Source organism: Ruditapes philippinarum, unplaced genomic scaffold (assembly GCF_026571515.1).
Source record: "Ruditapes philippinarum isolate M1 unplaced genomic scaffold, ASM2657151v2 ctg207_1_1_1_1, whole genome shotgun sequence".
Taxonomy (NCBI): domain Eukaryota; kingdom Metazoa; phylum Mollusca; class Bivalvia; order Venerida; family Veneridae; genus Ruditapes; species Ruditapes philippinarum.
The window spans coordinates 139938-165336 of NW_026859581.1; the positions used below are offsets into that span (position 1 = coordinate 139938).

The window sequence follows — 25399 nt, forward strand, 5'->3', positions numbered from 1 at the left end:
ACAACCGAGTGACCATCTGACTCGCATAGAAACTAGTTTATAAAAATATATATGTTAAATGACAGCTTAAGGTTTCCGTTCAACAAAATTTGTACTTTAAGATAATTTTAAGACGATTGTAAGAGTATAACTTAATTGGTATGTGGAGGACAGGAGTCAGTGGATACATGAAGGACATTGATTAGAGAAGAATCAGCGACTGTACGCGGATTGTATATTCTTATACCATGAATATAAACAAAAACACACTTAACAGATAGATTTTTTTGAAACAAGCCTTAAAGCTTCATGAGATGCTCTACGCCATATCAAAGGAAATACAGTGTCAAGTGTTATTATCCTAATTAGATTCACATAAAGTTTCCTTCATTTGTTTCCTTTTGTTAAGTAACGGATATTATAGTCATTTTGAATGGATAGCAAAGCAATTTACTTATAATTGTAATCGGGATGTGCAACAACTTCCTGTGCATTTTTATAGTTATTTGTTTTCCATAACACTATCAAAGTTTGATTGAAAAATGAAATCTGCAGGAGAAAACTAGAATGTACCTTTCTCTCACTCAGAACAAAGATGTGTTTTTCATCGTGTGATGTAAACATGTCCTTCTTTATCGTATCCCTAAAGGTTTTGGTTCTAGGTTGATGTATATGACTACTGGAATTTCTGGGGAAGACAACAGCCTATGTAAAATGTAAAAACAATAACGCATACAGTTTACTTGCATTTTTTAAAAAGATGTATACTGAAATCTAATAACATGCATATAAATGAAAGGAAGTAATGACGATATAACATCAAAAATATATTTCAAGAAAATATTCAACAACAGATAACATCATTTACGACAAGTACATCAATTTATGCACATTATAATATGAAGCTTGTCACAATTGTCAAAATCCAGTTCATATTCATAAAAAAACATAGTTTTATATCAATAATTTATTTTCCTGATGTAGTATTTATCTGAAGAGAAAGTAAACAGTTGTTTATTGAGATCAAACATGGTACCAAATATTGACACTGCCAGTACATTAATTCACTGACTTTTATACAGGTTTTGAAAATGCTAACAAATTTAACCTGATATAGTAACCACTAAAAATAAATTATCTGTGACTTAATATTTCTTTCACCACTTCAAGTATGTAGATAATTATGGCTTTTATCAGTCTGATTATAATACTATTAGACAGTTACATAGTTTGCATTGTTTTAAGATGAAAATCAATATGGAAAATATTGTGAATATAGCATGAATGTTTTCATAAATATTTCGTTAAAAGTTATATCGTTTGACTAGACTTTTCATTTAAAAAAAGCTAAAAAAATACCAAAAGTATTGTCTTTTGGTAACTTTTTGAAACTGCACGACCTTGCCATGATAATATTTGATTTTAATCAGATTTTCACTTATATTATTTATCTATTCAAGCTTATGTAACGGTAATAATATTTTTACTGAAATTCTATATATTTTCTACTATATTCATAACAGATCTGATCTTCATCCATTTTTTCAGGCATTGCATTTTACTTAACAAAACACAAACGTCTTATTGTATATATTGTGTAATAAAATATATATATATATAAAAACTCGATATAAAGACAATACATTACATGTATGAATTACATGTATGAATTCAATTCAATATTTTGTGAAAAGTACCTGTCTTGAAAAGACTGGAGCGGAGAATGTAAGTATTGTCACTCCAAAATGTCCCTGAGATAAGCAAACTCCCTACAGCGATTATTTCCCCTAATCAGTACAATTTAAGAAGGAATGCTACTCCTTAACATGTTTGTGTAGTATTTTTTGTAACAGTTAGTATTTTGGAACTTTTTGCAAATGCGTATGCTGACATGAACGATCTAAATATTCGGCAATTTGCCATCGTTTCGACAAACAGAGTAGACTGCATAATCTTAAAAGTACGGTTAGTAATGGTATAACAAAAGATCCCCCAGCCTAAAATTACCTTTAAAATGTCGCCAGATGTTGTTCCAAGGAATGCAATGATCTTCGAATCTACAACAGACACTGTGACAGCTGTTATTGACATGTTATACGTAATAGCTGGCTGTTGAGACAAAACATGGGTGCCGATGACTAAATTATAGGTTGGTAATCGGAACTCGTTGCACAGGAAGTAATCGTCCGTTTCAGTGGAGTCAACACCGCCACGCTTAAAAATAAAAAAACTTTCATGAATAAAAGAAGCAATGACAAATCTCTAATGCTGGTTAAAAATAATAGAACAATCCTCACTTTATAAAATTTAAAAGCGTAAAAATGCCAAGTCATGCTTGATCTAAAGATAAAAAAACCTCCGCGCTGAAGAGAAACAATAGAAAAATCCTTGCGTAGAAGATAACCTTACACTGCAAAGAAGTTGAAGATAATCGTTACGCTGAAGATCATAATAGCGAGAAACCTCACACTAAAGAAAACTGACAGAAGAAAGTAAGTTGTTTAGTAAACACAAATGCCCCCGGCCCAGATTTATGTCGGTGGCATATTTTCTAAAAAGGTTTACTCATTCAATCAACTACCAAAGTTATGTTCCTACTAGATATAAAGGACATCTGTCAACAAAAAGAGTGACCTGCAAAAGTGTTAAATCGATTTTTGGCAATGGTTGACCCTAAAACAAAATGACCCTAAATCCAACAAAAAGTGAACCGGCCTATGTCTTTCTTAAACACTTATGACACTATCTTACAGATAATGAATAAAGTGTCATGACGAAAGTGTAAAAATATTTTATATTTGACTAACATGACATTGACTCAATTGATCCCAAACTTCAACCAAAGTTAGAGGATCATTTAAGTTACCTATTTACTACATATGGAAGATACCATTATATTAATGAAATTTCTTGGAAAAATTTGAGATATATCCATCTTTCCAGAATAGGTTTACCATTAATGGCGCCTATACGTGATAAAAATGTAAATATTTAGATTTTGTATCACAGTTAGGGCTGCTTTCAGTTTAAAATATGTCAGAGTTAAATCGTATACATATACATGAACAGTGCGTTAACTGGAGCGCAGGTATTAGTTACCCGCACTACAGAGTAACAGACCATACCCACTGATTGGCTCATTTTTTATGGAGTTTACTTAATTACTGTGACAACAGAGAAAGTGATAGGCGATAGAAATATAATATTCACACGCCCGTTCACTGGTTACTTTTTTGTGGAGTTTCATATTTAGACAACAGGGAATGTGTTTTTTTATCTATGATACATAGATAAAAAAATAGCAAAGAGAAAGAATAGCAAAACACACGGTAATTTGATTTATACTCGGGGGCTCAACACCCTCGGATACAAATCCGTACAAATCGGATAGCCTCGTGTGTTGATACTCTTTCTATTACACATTATGAACTTAGTTTTGATAAGTAGTTTTGATAAGTGTTTATTAGTACAGGAATGACTTAAGATATACCAAACATGGTGGTTTAGATTAACTATTTTCGAGGTGCAAAAGGAAATTAACTCGGAAAATATGTTACAAGCCAAGATCATGCATAATGTATTGCATTCATTGGCTTAATGGCCTAATAAGAAGTCATTGGTACAGGTAGAATGCGGCTTGTGGTTAATGTTGACCACTTATCGACAGACGGATTGACAGTTCAACAACTTAGAATATATATGAATTGAAATACCGGAATCCATTATATTAATCCACAGTTACTTATATATTGCTACTTTGGTTTCATATATAGATAAATTGGGTTCATATATTGAAAAATGAATTAATATATTGATAATTCGGTTTCATATAAGGATATCTGATTCCATACATTGCTGCATTGGCACCATATATTGAAGAACTGGAATCATATATTGACAGAATCATCTTATATATTGCTACTTCAGTTTCATACACTGACGGTATGGTTTCATATATTGTAACTGTGGATTAATATAATGGATTCCGATTAAATAAGAAGGTGTTTTCAATTCATATATATTCTAAGTGAACTTATATATTATCCAAATGGTTACATAAATTGAAAAAGAACAATATCAGATAGCCATGGCTTTCCATAATAAAGATAAGGCTATAAGAAGCAGTAGAGGAAATCTCGCTGAAGTGAAAACAGAAAAAATAATTAACACTGAAGAAATACGCTGAAAAAAATAGAAAAAACTCATTATTTAAAGATATTAAATATTAAAAATTGAAATAACGCTGAAGAGCAACACAATAAAAATCATCACTGAAGAAAAGATTGGTAGAAACACTCAGCAAAACATGGTATCGAAATGCTCACGATGAAGAGATATAATAATAATAATAATTATAATAATAATTACAATAATAATTATAATAATAAATAATAATTATAATAAACACTGAAAGAAACAATAGAAAAAAATGCTTGAATAAAGCGAGTCTATAAAAATATTGTCATGTTCAATGGACATTCATAGAAAACAAATACTTACAATCGGTGATGTACATGGACGGCCACCAGTTGGAGACTGGAAATAATCTTCTTCTTCAGGAACACGTGTACCGTTATAACAATCTTTGATGTTTTCTACAAACCTAAAATGGATACAAATATGAGCTGTGAAACTTAATATAAAGTATACATTAAAAATTGTAAAGTCATGTTGGTTAAATAATCGTAAAGTTACACTTAACGAGGTTAAGTAAGAAGTATCTCTATTGTGTAATGTGACTTATACGTGTAAGTTTATCTAAGAAAACAGAAAAAAAGCATTCCAAATCAAAAAAGATTAAGCTGCAATATCATACACACGCCGGAGATTTACGAAGATTTTTAAGCAACTTCATATTATTTTCATCAACAATATGTAAGTAATGCATGGATTCTCCCCCCTCTCACAACACTCACTTATTAGTGAAACTGTGCAATAATATTATTATCCTTACCCTAATAACACCAAAATGTTTTTGTTTCTGCCAAGTACAAAGCAGACTTGGCCTAGAAATTTATGAAATCAAACAAGGCTTTGAAATATTGATATAATTGAAACTGTTGTTTTTATTTAGAAACTGGACAAGTAAATTTAAGAAATTCAGCAAGTTATTTAAGTGAAAATACTTACGTTCGTTTTATTTCATTCATCGTGTAAACACATACCGACGATTTCACTGAATCAGAAAACACCGCAATAAAAACGACCTCCGTTTCAAATACAATCTTCTTTACTGCTTGTAATTCCTTTAAATCTCCACATTCTATTGGCATATCAGCATACGTAAATGGTGTGGTGTACGTGTTTTGTTTGAAGAGCTGACACACTTGAGCTATTTTGCTTGTTCTGTTCAGTGAAGATTTTTTCTGTTGCCAACTGAAAAATAATCTATATTTGTCTACGACGAAAGCATCAATGTATTTTTCGGTCAGAATTGGTGTATAAGCAAACGATTTGAACCTAAACCTTGTGACTGGATCGTTACGCCCGCTATTTGAGAATAAATTAATTCCTGGCCTTGAACATCTGTTTTCCTGGATTTCATTATGCGGACAGGCGACAAATAGGAAAGTTTCCCATTCCATTGGCTTTTTATACGATGTCATAAAAGCTTGTACTCCGTCTGACTTGATAGGTGACTCTAGTCGATTAACGACATCCGAAATATCACTTAATCGTCTGATTTCACAATATGAATTCAATGTATCACATGTTGTTATATAAGCGTTATTGTTAGGTTCTGTTTTGTTGTATATGACAAGTTTCACATTGTTATGAATTTCATTTACTGGTCCAATAACAACATCATTTATAAGCTGCAAGTTTGTTGTATTTAAACTATACAAATGGTTTAATCCACTTACTATCAACTTCTGTCCATCGCCTATCAAAATCATGCTACTAATGTTTTTCTCTGATGAAGGCCATGACACATTCGACAATTCCGCTGAACAAATGTTAAATATACACAAACACATCCAGAAAACTAAATATTGTTTACGATTCATTATCATTTATTAACATTTACGGATCAACATTCATGTTATTGTCTTATAGAACTTTAGCAGCCAAGACACTCCAGCTCAAGTTTCAAAGTTTTAAAGTTATTGGTAAATTATCATATTTTCTACTTTGAAAAACATAATGTAATATCTTATTCCTATGAGAAATTGGTCTACCGTAGCTTATCTTGTGAAGTTATTTTTCTCATCATTTTGTATCGTATGTATATCACTCGTCATAAATTTTAATGAGAATGATTTACTATCAGCAAATCCAATTTCTGGATAAAAGTCCAACGTTTTGCTTGTTAGTTTTTACACAAACCCATTCATATTTAAAATAAATCCTACTCAAACAATATTTAATTAAATTCAGCTAATATTTCACCATTTTTATAAAGAAATAATGTGATCAGTTTCTTGATCAGTGAATACTTAACGATGTCACGCGTGTACACTCTTGTAAGTGTTATATTCTAATATAGTTGTGATCTGCGTCAATTTTACCGTAGGTCATCAATATTTAGAGAGTCTCTCTAGTAATACGCGTAGAACTGTGTACACCAAACATAGAAAACAACATTGAATTTAAATAGAAACTAATTCAAATCAACGGCACAGATTTACCCGATCCTTTAACTAGGCTGGTATCAGTTGATTGGCCTTACTCTCATAATTAACTTAAAGTTTAGGAAAAAAAAACAATGCAATGAAACAACACACTCATGTACCATAACTAGCAACAATATTACGTCCTCTTTCAAACTTAAATTCTTTCAAACTTTGTTCTTTTCTCAAAAATTTTCATTCTTTGTGGTTTTATGGCCTATTGAATTTGTTAAATGGATTTTTTTCAAGTTTTGAATTTGGAACAGTACATTCAAAGTGTAGTGGGTTTCAAAATTAAGAAACAAAAGTAAAACATTAAAAGATTAACGTTAACACACTTTAACAATGAACTGGCCATGGCAGAAGTTGCACAAGTCGTTTTATTTGTGAACCATATGCAGCTCAACGTACGGAATTGCACTTTCGTGCCACATTGAATGTTCCATGATAACCGCCATATGATCACACATCTATGTATATTTCCAAATTAAGTTATTCCATTTCATGTACCTATCAGTACCGTCCAAGAAAATGCCCAATTAAACCCGCAATAGTTTCAAATTTGTTGTTTAGGAGGCTTAATAAGAGTTTACTGTTTTCTCTATTTCAAACTTAGCTAAGCTTTCTATTTTCATTCAGAAAATTTATGTTTATATTCAACAATATATGCAATGTTAATAAGCGATAAAATGTTGAGGAAAAGAATGATATCCCAATCATTAATCTAATGTGTTTATCATATCCTTGAGTTCAAATATGATTAGTTTTTGTTCAAGAACAAACACCTAATATTAACGCCTTAATGTAAGAAAATATACATGTAGAAACGCAAGAAACAGAAAAATTGAAGATGACAATAGTCAATGAGTTATAAAAGTATTTGTTTAGTTCAGATGATCAGGCAAGAGGAAATTCGTGTGTGATTTCAAACTTTCTCTAAAAATTACATTTGTTCTTTACTCCATCTGCTCCAAATTGACGTCAGTTAGGGACAGAAGAGACAGAAGACCCTAATCAATAAGGTACAAATATTGAAAATCTTAATAGGTCCGATCAACTAGATGTTGTTGTTTATTAAATTCTGTATAACTCTTCAAAAAACAGAATCATTTATAACTAATTCTTGGTTTGTCGTGTGAAAATGAAACTGTCCAATTAAGTCAGCTTTTTAAATAACGCTACACTTAAGAGTTTAACTTCAGTCAGATTAAACAATGTATATACAATGTACGTTAATAAAGTAAATGTGTCATTTGATGAATAATCTAACAGATTGTTTAAGAAAATATTATCACTTTAAATCACGGTTTCTATATCAAAATACCTCCCACAAGTATAGCAAGCAGTACAGTCAAGTTTACAGTGAAAAAAATAATAATTAGTAATTAATAATAAGTAATGTTTCATTAATAACCGAAAACGTTGTTTATCTAAAATTTGCATCACAAATTTTATCGATTTTACAGTCTTTACAGTCTTTTGTCTGATCAACAATTTGATGTGAATATTTCCTGTTTCGCTTCCGGGACCACTTTCATGCGGATATCAATTTGATACAGCTTTAATACTTCATAGATATAATATTTATTCCTTCATTAGACCAAAACAATTGAAAGTTGTGTATCTGTTCGTTCGATTGATTGTTTGTTTCATTGTTAGAACAATGTATAAATATATTGATGCGAAATGTTAATGATGTTGATTAGACAAGAGTGACAAGGTTACATCTGGTGTTACAATAGACCATCGCACTATTTATATTCATAAATATTTGGAGATTTGAACAGTTTAAAGTATAAGCTGTTGTGCATTTTAAGTTTGATTAGAGTGTTTTTCTACAGAAATTTCTTTCCATCTATTATAAAAACTATTTTAACTTACATGGAAATTACATTATATTATGATAGTATCAAGATTTGATTCAGTGTGGTAGAAATGAAATAAAATGTATTTATATATCAACCATGTTGAGAAGGTAAAGTATTGTAAACGTATTAACCTTTAATACACAACAATCGTATCAATACATCCTCGTTTCCATTTTCATAGACCAAAATATCCATATTAAATGCATATCATAGCACATATTGCCTCGTTTTCAGTTTCAGACTACAAAATATCTATATCAAATGCATATAGTACCCCATACAGCATTTCTTACCCCATTAATCTCATTTTAATATTCGGATACCAAAATATCTATATAAAATATTCTACTCCATTTAGCAGTTTGTTTTGTTTGATTGGGTTGTACGTCACACCGACACATTATAGGTCATGGCGATGGTGCAGCTTGACTGGTGAAGGAAAACCACAGGTGCCTTTCCGTGCATTATTTCAGGCACGAACAGGCACCTGGATAGAACCACCGACATATTCAGTAGTATGCTCAAGAGAGCCTAATAACACAAAATACAAGGAAATCGTCTTATTCATATGACAATGAAAAAAACTTTAAGAATATAAGAATTGCTAAAAAACGAAAATAAGAACTTTGTGCTGTAAATTATCAGCGTATTTAACGCTTATCAGTACTGTGTACTGAACATACCAGTAGTTGACGTTTTTTTTTAAAAAATGATTGTCGGGAATTAAAAGTATCGGTAACAATTATTTGTTTCCGTTTTGCCTGCTTGTTATCATTTAATTCACGTATCATTCGCTGTCTATATTTAAACAAATGCATATGAATGGCCTTTCTGATAAACTTTCACGATGGACTAATTAACTGATTTGTTTACTTGTTATTTCTAGACTTTTATCGGTTAACAATTATAAAGAATTAGGCGAGATGATATTATGATTCTCTGTATCCATATAGTTATGTATATATTTTTCTTTGTTATTTATCAACTAATGAAGCTAATAAAGCGATACATGTATTAATATTTAAAATTTTGTTGGTTTTTGATCTATTTGTCCTATATACATAAGTAAACGTACATGTAATTGTTAACCAGAGAATTTGTTTCTATGAAAAGATTATGTTTACTCGTGCCCTATTTAAATGCATCTATAAATTCAAACAAGTGTGTAATTGAAATGTTATAATGTTGAATTTATTTATATTTATATTTATATATATTTTTAAATGCAAACCAAGGGAAGCCATCAAAACAAGAAGAAAATAATTTTATATAGATGGTCTCCCTTTATAAAGTAAGAATTCAAAGGGTAACACTCACTTTTCTTAAACTTATATCGCGCAATGACAGTATTATTTCAATTGATGAGTTTTGTCTCATACTTGTCTCCGTAAAAAGGTATTGCACGGCTATTTGATAAATAGAAAATCAAACGCGTGTAGGTTCATAACTAAATTTATTGAACTCGCCAGAGGCTCGCATAATATAATTTTATTAACTGCAGTATAAAACTTACACGTATTTTATATCATTTTATTTGTCATATGTAAACGCAATGATTCTATTTAATGAGATATTTTACTTGGAAACCATACGCCGCTTTAAGTACGGAATGGCACTATCGTGTTCCATGGAATGTTGTACGATAATCGCCATATGTAGATGTTTCTTTATTCAAAATTTTTCCATTTTATGTTAAATGTTGAATTCTGCATCAGCTTGTACTTGGGGGGGGGGGGGCGTAAACAGTAACATGCACATACCAATAGCTGCTCACTCAAATAGTTTTATTTTTGCCGTTTTAGACATTTTTTTACAAATTCCCCTTTTCTCTGTTTCAAACTTATACCTTAGCTATCTATTTTTATTAAAAATACTGATTTCGCTTAAACGTTTTCTTGTAAATGTATTTGATGTTAATGGGCTATTTTTTGTTTACATCCCAAAGTAATTCTAAATTAAAATTTTACATGTAGTTTGATGCATAGAAATATTACTCTTGAGAATAACCTTCACAGTTGATAGGAGAGACGATGATGTCAATATCTTTGGATTATTTCCATTTCGTCGCTTTAAGATTTAAGATATTGGTAATACATAAAATAAATAAAACAAAACAGAGTTCATTCATGTTATATATTCATATATATTTCGTATTAACAAAATATACAATGTTCATATCATACTCGACATAAATGTATATATATGATAGCAGTTGCACAATAATAACGTAAACGTTTCATTTAATGAGTAACTAGGTTGCATATACGAATTCAACTAAATAGTTTAATTTCAACATGTTTTAATATCTCCAACATTTCAGTGTAAATATTATTGTATTATTAAAGCTCTTCATGTAACATTTTTAAAGATAAATGTTAAGAGGTAACATATTATAACCATGTGACAAACTAGGTGGATTCTTACAATAGTTTTGTATTACATAACTTGTTTAGCTTTTGTAGACCCGTTTCATACATTAAGTATCTAAATATAAGTATATTTACATTATATAGAATGATATGCTTCAAAGCAAGAGAAATGCCAAAAAGAAAATGAATTCAATAATAAATTTATTTTTTATGCAAACACATAGTTTACCAACTGCGATGTAGAGACCATTTTTATTTGTGCATGGTTTGGTTCTTCACAGTATATACCGCATAGTACATCAACAACAACAACGACAACAAAAACTTTATTTTCCAATCAGTTTACAAAAATAACAACATGACATATAAACAATATAAGTTTTAAACAGTATGTGGGTTTAACTTAGAACTAAGTATGATTGTTTTCATGGGGACATTAACAAAAAATTTTTGGAAAAGGATAGTATCGTTATATTGAGTAAGACATTAATAAAATTTACCGTTTAAATATTTTTATTCTTTTTTTTTAAATCTATTAATAGCCTTTTTATTGTGTTAGACAATAATAAAAAAATAATAAAAAAATTCCATTGGAATAAATTTTACTATGATCTATAAATATATACTTGTTTTCTATAGAAGATACAGAGGCACGATTTCCATGACTTTTCCGCTCGTTCATTTATTATAATTTAACAGCATCGGCTCCTTCAGAAGTCACGTGCTGTGTTTGTTGCGATTTGATTAATTGGAACCGGTAAAAAAGTGCAAAGTACAAAGTATTAAAGCTAATCGGAATGTGGTCAATTTTTTTGCATGATCATAAGATGTTTTCTATGATGTCACAACCGTTTTGCATTCTTCTTTGCTAAATCATTAAACATTTAGGACGCTAACCATTATTCTATACGTCAGTCAGTTTCTAGCCTGATAATCTTTCCATGTCTCATCGAAAATGCGTATTTCTAAAACAAAAAGTCTTATCAATATTTCACGATATATCAACCAATTTCTAGATTTTCAATGTTCAATCATTTGTAACAGACATGATCAAAAGGATAAAAGTTTGGCTAGTAATACTCTTTAATATTTAATTTTCTACCAACTCTTTAATGACGGTGTATAGTTTGTAAGCATGAAAAGAAATATAAAAATACAAAATTACAACACAAAAGAAACTCCTGTGTTGAAAATATGTAATACAAATAATAAATATATTGGAATGAAATGAAATACAAGTTTGTCCTTTCTATATATGTTATAAATTATTTAAGTGAAAATGGCAATAAAAAACACTTTTTGTGCGTTAATAAATCGGGTGTACATACTAAAAGAAATAACAATGTAAAAAAAACACAAAAACAATTATAACATTATAATGTAAAATTTTAAAAGAAATGTAAATCATAAACCGTAGACATTCTCAACCTAATCGTACCAAACAGAAATCTTACAGAACAAAAAACGAACACAATTATTTTTGATGTGTACTAAATACATTTTATACAATATATGATATATTTACTATTAAAACTGTACAATATATTTTCTATACAATTTTATATTGTATCATAGTCATAGATGTTATATACAATGTCCAGTTAAATTTGCATGCTGTCAAGCTTATTCAAAACGACTAAAATACATAAAACTCTACACATTTTGTACATAATTAAGGGCAATTGTGTCCCGGAAAATCTTCAATTCTCATTTCTGAAAAGTTTTTTTTTAATTTATGATACCCTGTTATAATTTCTAAAATTTTACTCATTAGCCAAATCCCATCTTTTGCTTTTTGGCAAATAGTGTGAATTTTGATAGTTAGTATGAAAGTCAAAATACTTCGTAACTATGGTTACATTCTACTATCTTTTGACAAATAAATTCATTTGTAGAGGTAATAAGCATCTAACATACTTTAAAACCGTTATTGAAACGTTATAGAATTCATATTTGCCATTTCTAAAGAAGGTAAAACAATATTTATTTCTGAAGCATAATGTGCCTTTAAATAAACATTACAAATAAACTTTCAATTTGATTAAAATCAGATTCTAAGTAACATGCAGCTACATGTTGTACATGAACTTAAGTGAGAGTGTATACACAGTCAGATGAAAAGATATAATTTTACAATACATGTATATTAATTTATGCAATAATTATCGCGGCTATTCATATAATACATAACAACACCAACTAGCAGATATAAATATCAAATATATAAAATAACAATGATTATAATGTTAATATAATAATGGGGCAATGATTTTATACCCTTTTTTATTTATATTTGATTTACATCTTTTTTTTATACAAAAATTTGAAATTACGAATGCATCTTAAAATGAATCAGAAGAATTATTTCTGTTTTAATTCATACAATATACATGTACATAAATATATGATAATATAGATTTCGGAACAAAAGATTTTGAAATTACAAAAGATTTTGAAATTACCTTCAGGATGTATCACAATGTTAATCTAAACAACTCTGACTAGCCCTTGAACGGCTCGAAAAGAAAATGATTTGTCTTTGAGTACTTTGACGCAGTATGGAACCAAATTACTCAGCTTTAATTTTGTAATTCGACGTGACGTTGCATATTAATTTTTACTTTTGAGTTAAAATAACAACAAAATCTTAGTCCACTTATTCTCTTATTTGAGGAAAGAAATGTTCACGTAAATCTTGTTGCATAAAAGCTAGTTTACAACATGTGTTCAGTGATCCTTGCAAATATATTATAAAGTATAGCTCTGACAACATGAAATAACAACATAAAAGAAAACTACGATAATTCAGACAAAATAAGTTTCATATGACAAGGCATAGAAACACGTGGTGCACATCTCTTGTAAAGACTTTATCGGTTTAAAATGTTTGATAATTTAAACTTGTCTGCAAGAGAAAAACATTTTACACAATCTTCTAAACTGAGGATCAAAGAAACCATAAATGATGGGGTTTACCACACAATTTAAAAGGTATGATCTGATGAAGAACTTGTAGAGTGTCCTTTCTAGATTTGATTCTATTGACGATTTGATGAAAATTAATGGGAACGCAGGGGCAAATGATAAAAAGAAGGCAATGGTTACCATGAACATTACAAAGGCTGACCTGTTGCTGTTTGTTTGCTTTAAATTTGACAGTTTTCCAGGATGTTGTTTGGGGTCTTGTGAGATTTCAATATTGTGAGGCATGTCGTTTTGATCCGACTGTTTTGCAGTACTGTTTTCGTTCGCGTCAGTTTTAAATTCGCTAATTTGTCCCTGGTTGTTTTTTGTGTCCGACATGCTGGGATTAATATTACCATTTTTATTACCTTTAGTTTTGTTTATGCCTTTACCAAGCATTTTACGCTTTGTGTGCATTTGTTTTCCGATGCGGACAGCTATACAACAATACAAAGTTATAATTAAACTAATGACAATCAAAAATAATCCACCAATTAGATTGGGCGCTATAATAGCTATAACAGACTTTTCCATGTCTTCTGTTACCTCACATGTAATGATAGTAACATTATACATTTCAAAGGTAGTAGGTCGCGAACCAAATGTAACAGATCTTAATGCAGAACAAGCAAAACTGACAGACACAGAAATAATGAAAATATTTCTGGCACCTTTATATGTAATTTGCCATAAAAAAGGTCGACAAATTTTCCTGTATCTGTCAAATGAAATTGCAAGAAGAAGAAGTACAGATGTTATAGTAGGCAATGCTGTAAAAAATGCCAGTGCCTTGCACAAAATAGAGTTGACATTCTTTAATCCAAATATTAAGGCAACTATTTCTATGGGAATACCAAATGTACACGACAGAAGATCCACTGAAGAGAGATATATTACAAACAAGCGAAATGTAGAACGCGTGTAAGATTTATTAAAAATATGTAAAACTACAGTATTTCCGAATATACCGGTTACAAACACTAGTGTCAGATAAGTGAACAGTGGAATATCTCTTCGTTTTTCTTCGTAGTCAAGTTCGTCTAATGTCTTTAAACTAATATTCTCATGTTGTTCCATTTTTATCCGGGTTCTGGAAGACAACTCCTTTTGATGTTTGAATTTTATTGCCGTGTCTTCAAAGCAGGGTTTTAATAATCGTTATCATAACTTTTGATCATGAGAATATTTGAGTTTAATGCAATCTTCAAAGTAGTTGCTCTTAGTATATGTACTTGTGAGACACAGATGATGTTAGCTGCAAAAAATAAATATCTTATTAGGGAATAAATATAATGATAGAAAACAAAATACTTCCGTGAATCGCCATGCTGCCGGCTTTTTGTCCCTATCGCAACTTGTGCGTCCTGTCTGTAAACTCAAACAGTGTAGTAAGTATAGACGTCCACACGTTTTATTTCGTTTACACTTCATAACAAATATCAAACATGTTAAAAGTAATAAATAATTGAAAAGAATGTTTTAACAATTGCATTACGAGTGTGTAATTCAACCTAATAGACTTACTCCGGAATTAAGAATATTTTGGATTTTCCCAGGTTATCCCGGGACACAAACGTTTACAAATACAGCTTTTAAAAGAATCGCAACATATTGACTTATTTATTGTGAACGGTAGCGCACCATTTATTGTGGACGGTAGCACACCATTAAGTTATTGCTTGGAAATCATTTGCCGAGTCACGGATTACAACTATTGATTAAGTTTCAAAAACAATATATACAATGTTTAAGTACTGATTATCATGTAGTTGAAATCGGGAATTTGTGAAGTTGAAATCGTGACTTTATGAAATTGAAATCGTGAATTCATGAAAATGAAATCGGGAAATCCTTAAGTTCAAATCTTGAATTCGTGAATTTAAAATCGTGAAGTTGAAACGTGAATTCGCGAAGTTGATTAATGAAGTTGAAATTGTAAATTCATGAAGCTGAAATAACGAATAAAAATTGTGAATTCACGAAAATGAAATCAGAAATTTATGACGTTGAAATGTCCCTATAAATCTTTCGTAGCATCAGTAGTTTAATAAATTTAATGAAACTTGTATTGATAAATACTTAATTAACAACGTGTACATTGTACAGTTTGACTTTCTAAATAAGTTTTAATCAAATTCTATGATTTTAAAGTCATCAAAATACTGCAATATTTAAGCACTAAAATTACAACATATAAAAATGATGGTACTATTTTCTCTCGCGAATGTATAGAAAAGAGGCGGTCATGCGATTATTACTACAACATCTAGTGTGCAGCTTAAATAGCTTTTGGGTCTCTGATAATCTAGAGGCAGACAATATTGTCAATATACGAGTATACGAGTACAAGTATTTCATAAGAAAACATATACGATAAATAACATTATTAAATGAAATAAAGAAATACGATTTACTCTATAAATGCATGTATGGTTATGTAAGAAAAATATTGTTTACTAGAAATTAATTACTTAATCCAATGAGCAAACTCTTTTACAACTCTAAGATTTATATTAGAAAACAATGTCTAAGGGCTTATTATAAGGAAATAATATTGATTACAGAGATTTTAAAGAAATTGAAATGTTCAATTGTTTAAATTCTGTTTGATGTTTAACAATTAAAGAACATTTGAAAGTATTCAATTTGAGTAAAATTCAAATCAAATGAAAATCGCCAATAAATTGTTAATAGCATTTGAAATTAAAATAATTAAATATTTTATAGGAAAACATTGTTGTCATTAACAACAGTATAAACACCAATAATCAAGTCTATATCTTTAACATTAATGTGAAATTATAATTGTGTTCATTTCATAATTATATTTCTTATTCGATTGCTTTATGTAAAATTATATCCAGTTGATTTAAAAAACTTAATTATAAATTTCTATTTTCATATGTCTTTTAATATTAAAAAAAAACGGGAAATTTAATTTGTTAAAATATTCATAAAGAATATAAGACATTATGAGCATCTGGTGACACAAAATGCAATTTATAAATGAAGTCTCGTATTGTTTACGTATATTGAACAAAATATTTGATATTGGTGTTGTCTTTTATTCATACACCAAATATTAAATTTTTGGTAATAGTGCTTTTTCCATGTGCAATTACTGTTTTAAGTGAAATTTTAGGGTAGTTTAAGAATATCATTATGTTGCATTATTTACTCCTGGTAACTGCTAAGCCTTTGTACGATAATTTCAACAAAGCGCAGCAAAAGGGTTAGTCAAAAGTGTAAGTAATATTTCCGACAAAAAGTCAAAACCTGAAATGAGCATCATTGGAACAGTGAGACACTTTTAACAAATTCAAACCATTTTTTAATTATTCGTTTATTGGTTTGGATGAAGAAAATAATAAGGCAATATTACCATCTGCTTTCAGGAATAGACAGGGTAACGACGCTACCGAGACGACGGTCAGTTCCAAAGGGCAGTGAAATGAAGAAAATATAAGCACTAGTGATCATCTGATGAAACAGGTAATTTGCTCAGTAGTGGGGTGGGAAATTAGGCTTCTGCTGTCAAAATAGTTCAAATTGTGATACAAGCATGAAACTGTCAGGAAATTATCTTTAGACCATGTAGATTTCAAAAGTGAAGCGGGCCCAAATAAATCTCTGCTCGTTCAAGATTACCGCCATTTTCAAAATGGCCGCCATATAAATTTAACGTACATAATTGCTCATTCATTCCAATTTGTTACAGACCTTAAACTTATACCAAAGCATGCATATAGTTTCCCCTTTTCAAAAGTTTAAATCTAACAAACTTTCTTCAGAATCTTCAAAGATGGCGACCAATATGGCTGCCAATTTTATGCAAAACTGATATATAATATCTTGCACAAATTATGCTTATTTCCATATAAATATGTTTAAACATAGTAGAAAAAAATCAAATTATATGTAAACCACATTGTAAGTCATGTTTTAAAGGTTTTTTTGTACAATAAAAATCTTAGAAAATATCAAAGAAAAATTGCCATTTTTGCATTTTTCTCAAACATGTTTTTTTAGGTCTGTGTACAAAAGTCAAAAAGTTACTTAGTTTCATGAAGTGTATTAAATATTCAATCAACAATACGTGTTATTGTATAAATGTAACAAAATTATAAAATGTGGAAGGTTTTATACTTATTCAAAGAAGATGGAGTAAATTTATCTGACAATTGTAAAGACAATCTGATACAAATATTACACAAATAATGTATGTTATGTATGTATGTAATTACACACCCTAAATGATCTTTTTACCGATCTTTATTACAGAATTGTGACCTTTTGATTCTAGGTTAGTGATCCGGGGTCATCATTACCCTCTTTTTAAAAGAAAAAATGATACGATTACTTTAGGAAATATACTCAGTTTATATTTTAACTTTTCTAAACACTGCATGCAAGCCAGATCATATCATTGACATATCTGCGTACAGAGAAAACAAGTGAACATGAGATAACCTTGTTTGTTTGTTTGTATTGGGAGTCTGAGGGGAAGAGTTAGTGGAACTGTGGGCCACAACGCCATTAGCAACGACATGGGCTTTAACTTTTGAGATGATTAAAGATGCTCATTGATATAGATACTGGAGCAGTGTTGGCCGAGGACAGAGGGACATAGCCTTTGTGCACTTCTGAGATCTACGCAGCTTCTTTGGTATATGTATGATCTTAACACTACATTGTCATTACGGCTAGTTAGAAAGGGTATATATCCGGTTGATTATTTTGGCCGAGACGCCATTTTTTCTAATTGGTGTCAAGCAGATTGAGATGTTTTGATATCAAACGCATTTATAAAGTTCAGTATTACATGTGTTTTACAGTGATAAAATGTTATTGACCAGAATATCCATAAGTTCGATAAGCTGTAAAAGACACTGTCTACATGTATAGCGACTACAAAATTAATTATTGTGATATACTGATGTTTGACTTTGTGTGTGAATTGGCACATCGTGTTTAGATTTTCGCAAGAATGTTTTAAGGAAATTAACGGACAGTTTGTTAATTTTGTTAACAATCAAAACTGGGTCATAAAGAACTTTGTAATAGTGAAAGTGATTAATACCGTTGTTGTTAATATATTATTTTCCCGATGATGTTTACATGTTTCATATTGATTTTTGTACTGTCTTTACATGAACTATCATTTTCTGGTTATTATTTTCTGGTTAAATACTGCTTTGTCCTTGATTATAAACGTCAAATATATAATTTTTGCAACCGACTTTCGGCTTAAATTTGTTTACATTTCGAAATTGTATTGTACTGTATCACGTTATGCAATATTGTCTTTTAAACCATATTCCTCATCTTCATATAGCTCGCGAAATATTTTCAAAAATGTTTGGAGTGATACGACTTAAAAAGAAAAATTGCCGTTGAGAAATACCATACAACTATTCAATCAAAAAATGCCTGCGCTCGCAGACCCCGCTGAAAATGCTGATGTTGCTGATGCTGATTAAAGTGCTAGGCTAGCATGCACATCCGTGCAGTCTGACCAGGCTCTAACCTGCTGGCAGCTCAGTTTTAGTATTTTAATTTAAATCCCTTGAACTTTGAATGGACTGTTTCAAGATCACAGAAGGACAAATTCATAATGCAAATTCTGAAGGTTACACACAAGTTATTGGTCTAGACTATTGAGCTCTTAAAAAATTATAGACGCGGCATTTAAATGAATGATTAAATAAATCTTATTAAGGACAGTTTAAGTAAGAAAAAAATATCATAAAATATTGGTGCGATAAACACTTTCAGTGATATTATTTGAAAGGTGTTATTGGTTTGCTTTACCACAATATAGGCTTAACTTCAAAACATTGTTTCATAAATATCTAATTTTGATAAAAAAAAATAACTAGTTAATCTGAAACGGAAAGCCTCTATGTAAGTTTATCTTCAAGATATAACATTTAAGAAAAGTATATCTATGTTTATGTCATTGTTGAAGTTTTCTTTAAAACTATTGTTTAATGTTGAAGTGTTTTAAAACTAAAATTTTGAAAGTTTCATAACGTTTCATAACGTATGCTTTCTAGTCAATGTTATTTCTGCATTAATTGGTAAGTTCGTAATATCTTACCCATAGACACGCACCTAGGGTAGCTTGGCACGTGTAATGTAACAATACTCAAGTTGATTGCTTAAACTCCTGTTCACTATGAACAGCATTGCGTATTGTATTTGCAAGTTATCTAAATATAAAGCCAACATTTTAATATATTTTAATGTTGAATATTAATACATATGTATAATGAATGCAGAAATCAGATATATATATATTAAAGGTGCATGACTATATCTAATGAAATATTAACAAAATATATCAGCAGTAAAATAATGATGTTTCCATAACCTTATGGATGATTCTAGAAAAAAGTTTTACTCAAAAGAAAATATAACACGAACATAAAATTCTATATCATTTACCTTTAGCACATCGTCGTCTACTTTCAACTTCCAAGCACTGTCTAAATAAATTTTCAAACACTTACCTTCTGGTTTTGATAAGCAGTTCTAGCGAATGTCTGACAAACACCGCCCCCGGAAGGCTTTTATTGGACAATGTTTCTCAATGTTCTGCGTTGTGCATTAATGTTAAAGTGACATGACAGTGAAAAGAAAACAGCCTGCCTCTGGTAAACAAGGCAAAATACAAGAAGTGCGGTTAATTTGAAACATTTGCATACCTAAAATGTACGCATTACGGGAAATATTAATAAATGTCACGCAACGTCAAACAAAAACGAACATTTCTGGTGCATGACACAAAAAACAAATGCAGCTGCAACAGCAAATGTACTGCAATGTGTTGGATTCGAACTTAAGTTTTAAAGGCTAATATTCTACAGTACACACAATATAACACTTTTGAGAAATATTTTCTTCTTCTAATGGGTGCTTAATGGGCCTTTGAAATATAATTATTATAAAGACGATGGAATAAAAATGGCTAGAATTGGTCACTTATACAAAAGGAGTTCGTATAGATCTACATATATCTCTAGATCTAATTACCATTTTACTTGATTATTATCTCGTACATTAAAGCTGAATGCCTCCAAGTGATCCAAACATTTTCAAGAAAATCGAACATTGAGCCAAGAGTAAGATGATGAGAAAAGAAAATCAAAATTCAAGTAATGACTAGTCTTACATATAATGTGCGATAATTGACTGATTTTGCAGTATTTATCAACGGTACTAACGCAGTTAGATCTATTTTAGCATATTATGACTTCTTCCTGCAAATTTATGTAGATTTTAAGTGTCGTTATCAATATATCAAATTAATTTCATTTTTCACTTTGTAATATTTAATGATAATTTATTTTCAACATCTTCCTAAAAATAACATGAATTCAGAGCCAAGCTGACTTTAGCACATTTGTTTGGAAATCTGACGCGGAGTGCTTGCTTGTCGAGCGTGGAAAGCTGTGGAAACCATGACAAAGATCTATGTAATACATAAATCAATTCAATAATAAAACACATACAGGATGCGAATATTCTACTATTTTAATAAGAGCTTGTCACCAATAAACAAATTGTATTTGTTTTAAATCGTTAAAGTAAATTTACTCATTGTTCCACATTTTTTAAGTTTTCCGAGTGTTTTTTCTCTAAACATTACAAATTAGCCAGATCTAGGTTATAATAATCTAAATGTCCCCGATACAAAAAAATCGCATTGTTAAACGTAAAAACGGAGAAATGCTATACTGTTTTAGATTATAAAAATCTAAAAAGATGCAACAATAAAAACTAAATGTATAATTAAGGAGTAAAAGCAACTTTCAAAATAATGCAGGTTCTGTCTATGTCGCCAACAACATTTAAACCTAGCCTAACATTCTCTGCACTAAACCATGTCACTGATACAGCGTTACAGATGGTCACTGAGCAATTGTTTAGCTATGAGAGCACAACAAAGAAGAAATGATGAACAACGGGTAATTCATTTCGATATTCAATGGATAGGAAATCACGTTTTTAGAACGCATATCCGGCGCTAAATTGATGAGTCATTTGAATGCTTCCGCATTTTATAACAGCTTTAAAGATGCATGCGTCAAGAAGAGTAAACAATGTTGAATAAAAGTAACTACTTTTCTTCCCCCTGTGACGAAATGAGTAACGGATCCGGGGCTATTTCATCATAATTACATGTATCTGAACATAAATAATTAAACAGACATTTTCTTTGGAAAATAAATGCCTGAGATTATCTTAAAATTTTTGTGTAATAAAAGATTTTCTTATTTTAACTATCCTTGAATATTTATATAAATTCGCATCAATCTATGCTAGATGATGGTTATTGAAGGTATATACAATACATAAGTATAATAGTAATAAAATCATGTCAATTATTCACTAACCCATGCAACAATCGCTTTAACAATAACAATAAATAAACATAATAAACACATGTACGCACGCACAGCACAAACTTGCAATCACCAAAAGGTATATATAATAAAACAATGTATTAAATTGTATCATATGATTCTAAAAGCATATTAATTTGGAATAAGTTAACAATTGGTATACATATATGGACGAATTCATTTGATGCTGAAACGTTCATTTATTGTTTCTGAATTATGCATTTAAGACTCGCAGGAAATTGTCCCAAAACAGCAGTTCACCATTTTCCTCTTGTGTGTACTCTATGTATGTATTGGTTCTCATCCAGTCCAACATTTCATTGGACATATTTCGCGTTGGGACGTCTTCCAATATAACAATTATGAGACAACTATTACCCCCACGAGAGTAAATGCTTTCCATTCTTGCCATGTTGAACTCAAACAAACACCATTCGCTTTTTAGAAACTGTTCAGATATAACAGCAACGGTCTTTCTGCTATCTCCGATGGCTTGTAGAATATTGTCAGCAATATTGTTACCTGGTAAAAAGTCTTTATCATGTAAACACAATTTTAAACCGTGTCCTTCTAGTTTTGGCATCATTACGTCAAGAATAAAACGTAAATCTTCATTTGCATATGAAATAAAAGCATCATACATGAACCTTTCTGGTTCGTTAAAGTATTGATGTAGTCTGATATAACCAAAATGCTTGATCTTATTCATGCGCATAAGATATCGTAAGTTCCACCTATTCTTGTATATCGCACCACCAATAACAACTGACAGGTATACGGATATACCTATAGAGCAAGCTACAATGGGTAAACTGTATGACCCACAATCCATATCAAGTTTCATTACATCACTTACAAATCGTTCCGCATTTACACGCTGACCCGACATGTTATGAAACTTGTAATGATCGAAATTTAGCATATTCATTCTATGTTTCACCATCCATTCCAAAAAGTCCTTTTCATCACAACTAACTGATAAAGTGTTGTTACTGAGGTCAATTGTGAAGTTCTTGTTGAGACGTTTTGAATTCAATTCCAGCTTCTCCCTAAGATGAGACGGGACCGAGTGGATAAAGTTAAATTTTAAGTTCAAATGCATCAAATTATTCAAGGAACCAACGTCAATATCTAAAGACTCAATATTGTTCACACTTAGGTCTAATTTCGTCAGATGCACCATGTTTGAAAATACAGTTGGATGTAGATAGGAAATAATGTTTGACGATAAGTTCATAACTTTCACTTTCGATAACTTTTCAAATATACCTGGTCCATAATATTCATTTGAGAGAACTAAACCTAGAAAGTTCTCCTGAATCTGAAGATTTTCAAGATTTTTAAAGCTATCAAAGAAGTTTAGTCCAATGTGTGAACAATAATTGCGAGATAAATTAAGATATTTAACATTTGGAAACGGGCCGCAAGGTCCAATCCATGAGTATAAAATGTTATCTGAGGCATCAATATATTCCATTTTATATGGAACTGGTTTGACTAAAATATCAGTTGCATTGTACTGCATGCCACAATTGGAAAATTCAAGTCTTTTCATTTTTGTTGGAAAAGTGGGAAAAGTCTTGTTTATGTTTATTTTATTGTCCTTCAAATATGGACAAAGTCCTCTTTTCATTTTACTTATGTTTTTCAATACTTCTGGTGCAGTATATGGACAATTTAAGTTGATAGTAATTAATTCGGACTCATCTGTATTAGGCTCTTTCATATACAAGTGTGGATCACGTACAATACTTTGGAAATTCCCATAGAATTCTTCTAAATGCGACATACACCCTAGTTGATATAAATATGGCCCAAAAGTAAACGTGTTACCTTCCGCTCGTATGATCTTCAAAGTGTTTGGCGTCAATATTAAAACATTTCTGTCTATTAATTCAATTCTATTATCATTTAAAACAAGTTCAGTTAAGTTCGTATTCCAAAGATAACACAAATCTTGTAATTTTATTTGAGTTCCAAGTCCGAATGTTGGATAAAGTTTGGAAATATTCAATGATTTAATCTTTGTGAATTGCAAACTGTATGTAACATTCATTGCTTTACGAAATCCAATATTCATGTTTTGAGACAGATCTAAAACTTCTAAATTCTTCAGTTTTTCAAAAGCTCCAGCTGTTACATTTTGTATATTACAAAACGACAAATTCAATGTTCTTACATGAGTAAGGTGTTGAAATGTGTCATTTGAAACATAAGGAATACTACAATTTCCATCCAAACCCGATAGTGATACGCTACGTAATGATTGAATTTCACTGTAAGATTCAGGAAAATTTGTGTCTTTCAGTCCGTCGAAAATAAGCTGTTCAACATTAAAAAGATTTGAAAGGTCCGGATACATAGCACCGCCATAGTCCGTAACATTCAGATTTCCGTTCAGCACAAGCTTTTTTAAAGACAGCGGAAGTTTAAATGCTAGTGTCCCTCTTTTATTATAAATATCAAGCTGGTTAAAGCTCATATCAAGCGTCTTTAGATTATCAAACTTTGTCAAAGAAACATCTTCGATATAGCTTATTTCGTTTAATTTTAGAAACAGGGTTTTCAATGACTTACAACCTTTAATGTCTTCTGTCCGAATATATTTGTATCCATTTTGTTCCAGGTGCAAAATAGTAATGTTGACATCTTTACTGTCATCCATATAGTCGCATACGTTCCGTAATGGTAACTGTTTGTTTTCGGAACAATCCATAACATCTATATGTTCACACTGGCATAATCCATCAGGTCCACATGAAAGAGATGATGAATCAACTATACAGATAATACTCGCAAACAACAAAACAAATTTCATATTGTCAACTTAGAAAAGGATCAAAACTTTCGAAAAGTTGCAATGCTAAAGCATGCTGTTATATCTGCATTTGTATCAATGTCGCTCCACATGTGATCAATAAAGGAAGCAAGTGTACATACTTATAATCACCGAGCGATGTTCATTGTTAACCAGTCAAGATTCGTTTCGCTTCTGAACATCATCAGACTGAGATTGTAAAAGGAAATAAAGTTATTGCAAGCTCTTATTGTGGTAGGGTATACAGTTTTTACAGTGAGGGCGTAGTTTAGACAAATTATCATAATATTATCAAAGGTTTAAAAACACACTGCGCATTTGGATAAGTGAAAAATTCAAAATTCATTGATAAAGAGTTTGAGATATGAAAGTTATAAGTTAA

At 30.5% G+C, this 25399-nt stretch overlaps 3 protein-coding genes across 3 annotated transcripts in view; all 3 read right to left on the reverse strand.

Moving 5' to 3' along the window:
* The window catches only part of LOC132757114 (plexin-A1-like), a 32656-nt gene extending 26210 nt beyond the window's left edge, over positions 1 to 6446 (reverse strand). The window contains exons 1-4 of the mRNA XM_060748302.1: positions 5110 to 6446; positions 4480 to 4582; positions 1987 to 2193; positions 553 to 684 (exon numbers count right to left, since the gene is read on the reverse strand). Coding sequence (XP_060604285.1) covers positions 553 to 684; positions 1987 to 2193; positions 4480 to 4582; positions 5110 to 5993 — 1326 coding nt within the window. The 5' untranslated portion in view covers positions 5994 to 6446. The remainder of the gene's footprint in view (positions 1 to 552; positions 685 to 1986; positions 2194 to 4479; positions 4583 to 5109) is intronic.
* Positions 6447 to 13722: 7276 nt separating this feature from the next.
* Positions 13723 to 15030, reverse strand: LOC132757132 (alpha-2A adrenergic receptor-like). Its single transcript, XM_060748329.1, has one exon. It carries the CDS (start codon positions 14866 to 14868, stop codon positions 13723 to 13725), a length of 1146 nt encoding a protein of 381 aa, XP_060604312.1. The 5' UTR covers positions 14869 to 15030.
* Positions 15031 to 20165: 5135 nt separating this feature from the next.
* Positions 20166 to 25158, reverse strand: LOC132757116 (toll-like receptor 4). Its single transcript, XM_060748304.1, has one exon. It carries the CDS (start codon positions 25015 to 25017, stop codon positions 22414 to 22416), a length of 2604 nt encoding a protein of 867 aa, XP_060604287.1. The 5' UTR covers positions 25018 to 25158; the 3' UTR covers positions 20166 to 22413.
* Between the last annotated feature and the right edge of the window lie 241 nt (positions 25159 to 25399).

Excerpts from the sequence above, each read along its gene's own strand:
- LOC132757132 (XM_060748329.1), bottom strand. The coding sequence starts at position 14,868 with ATGGAACAACATGAGAATATTAGTTTAAAGACATTAGACGAACTTGAC.
- LOC132757116 (XM_060748304.1), bottom strand. The coding sequence starts at position 25,017 with ATGAAATTTGTTTTGTTGTTTGCGAGTATTATCTGTATAGTTGATTCA.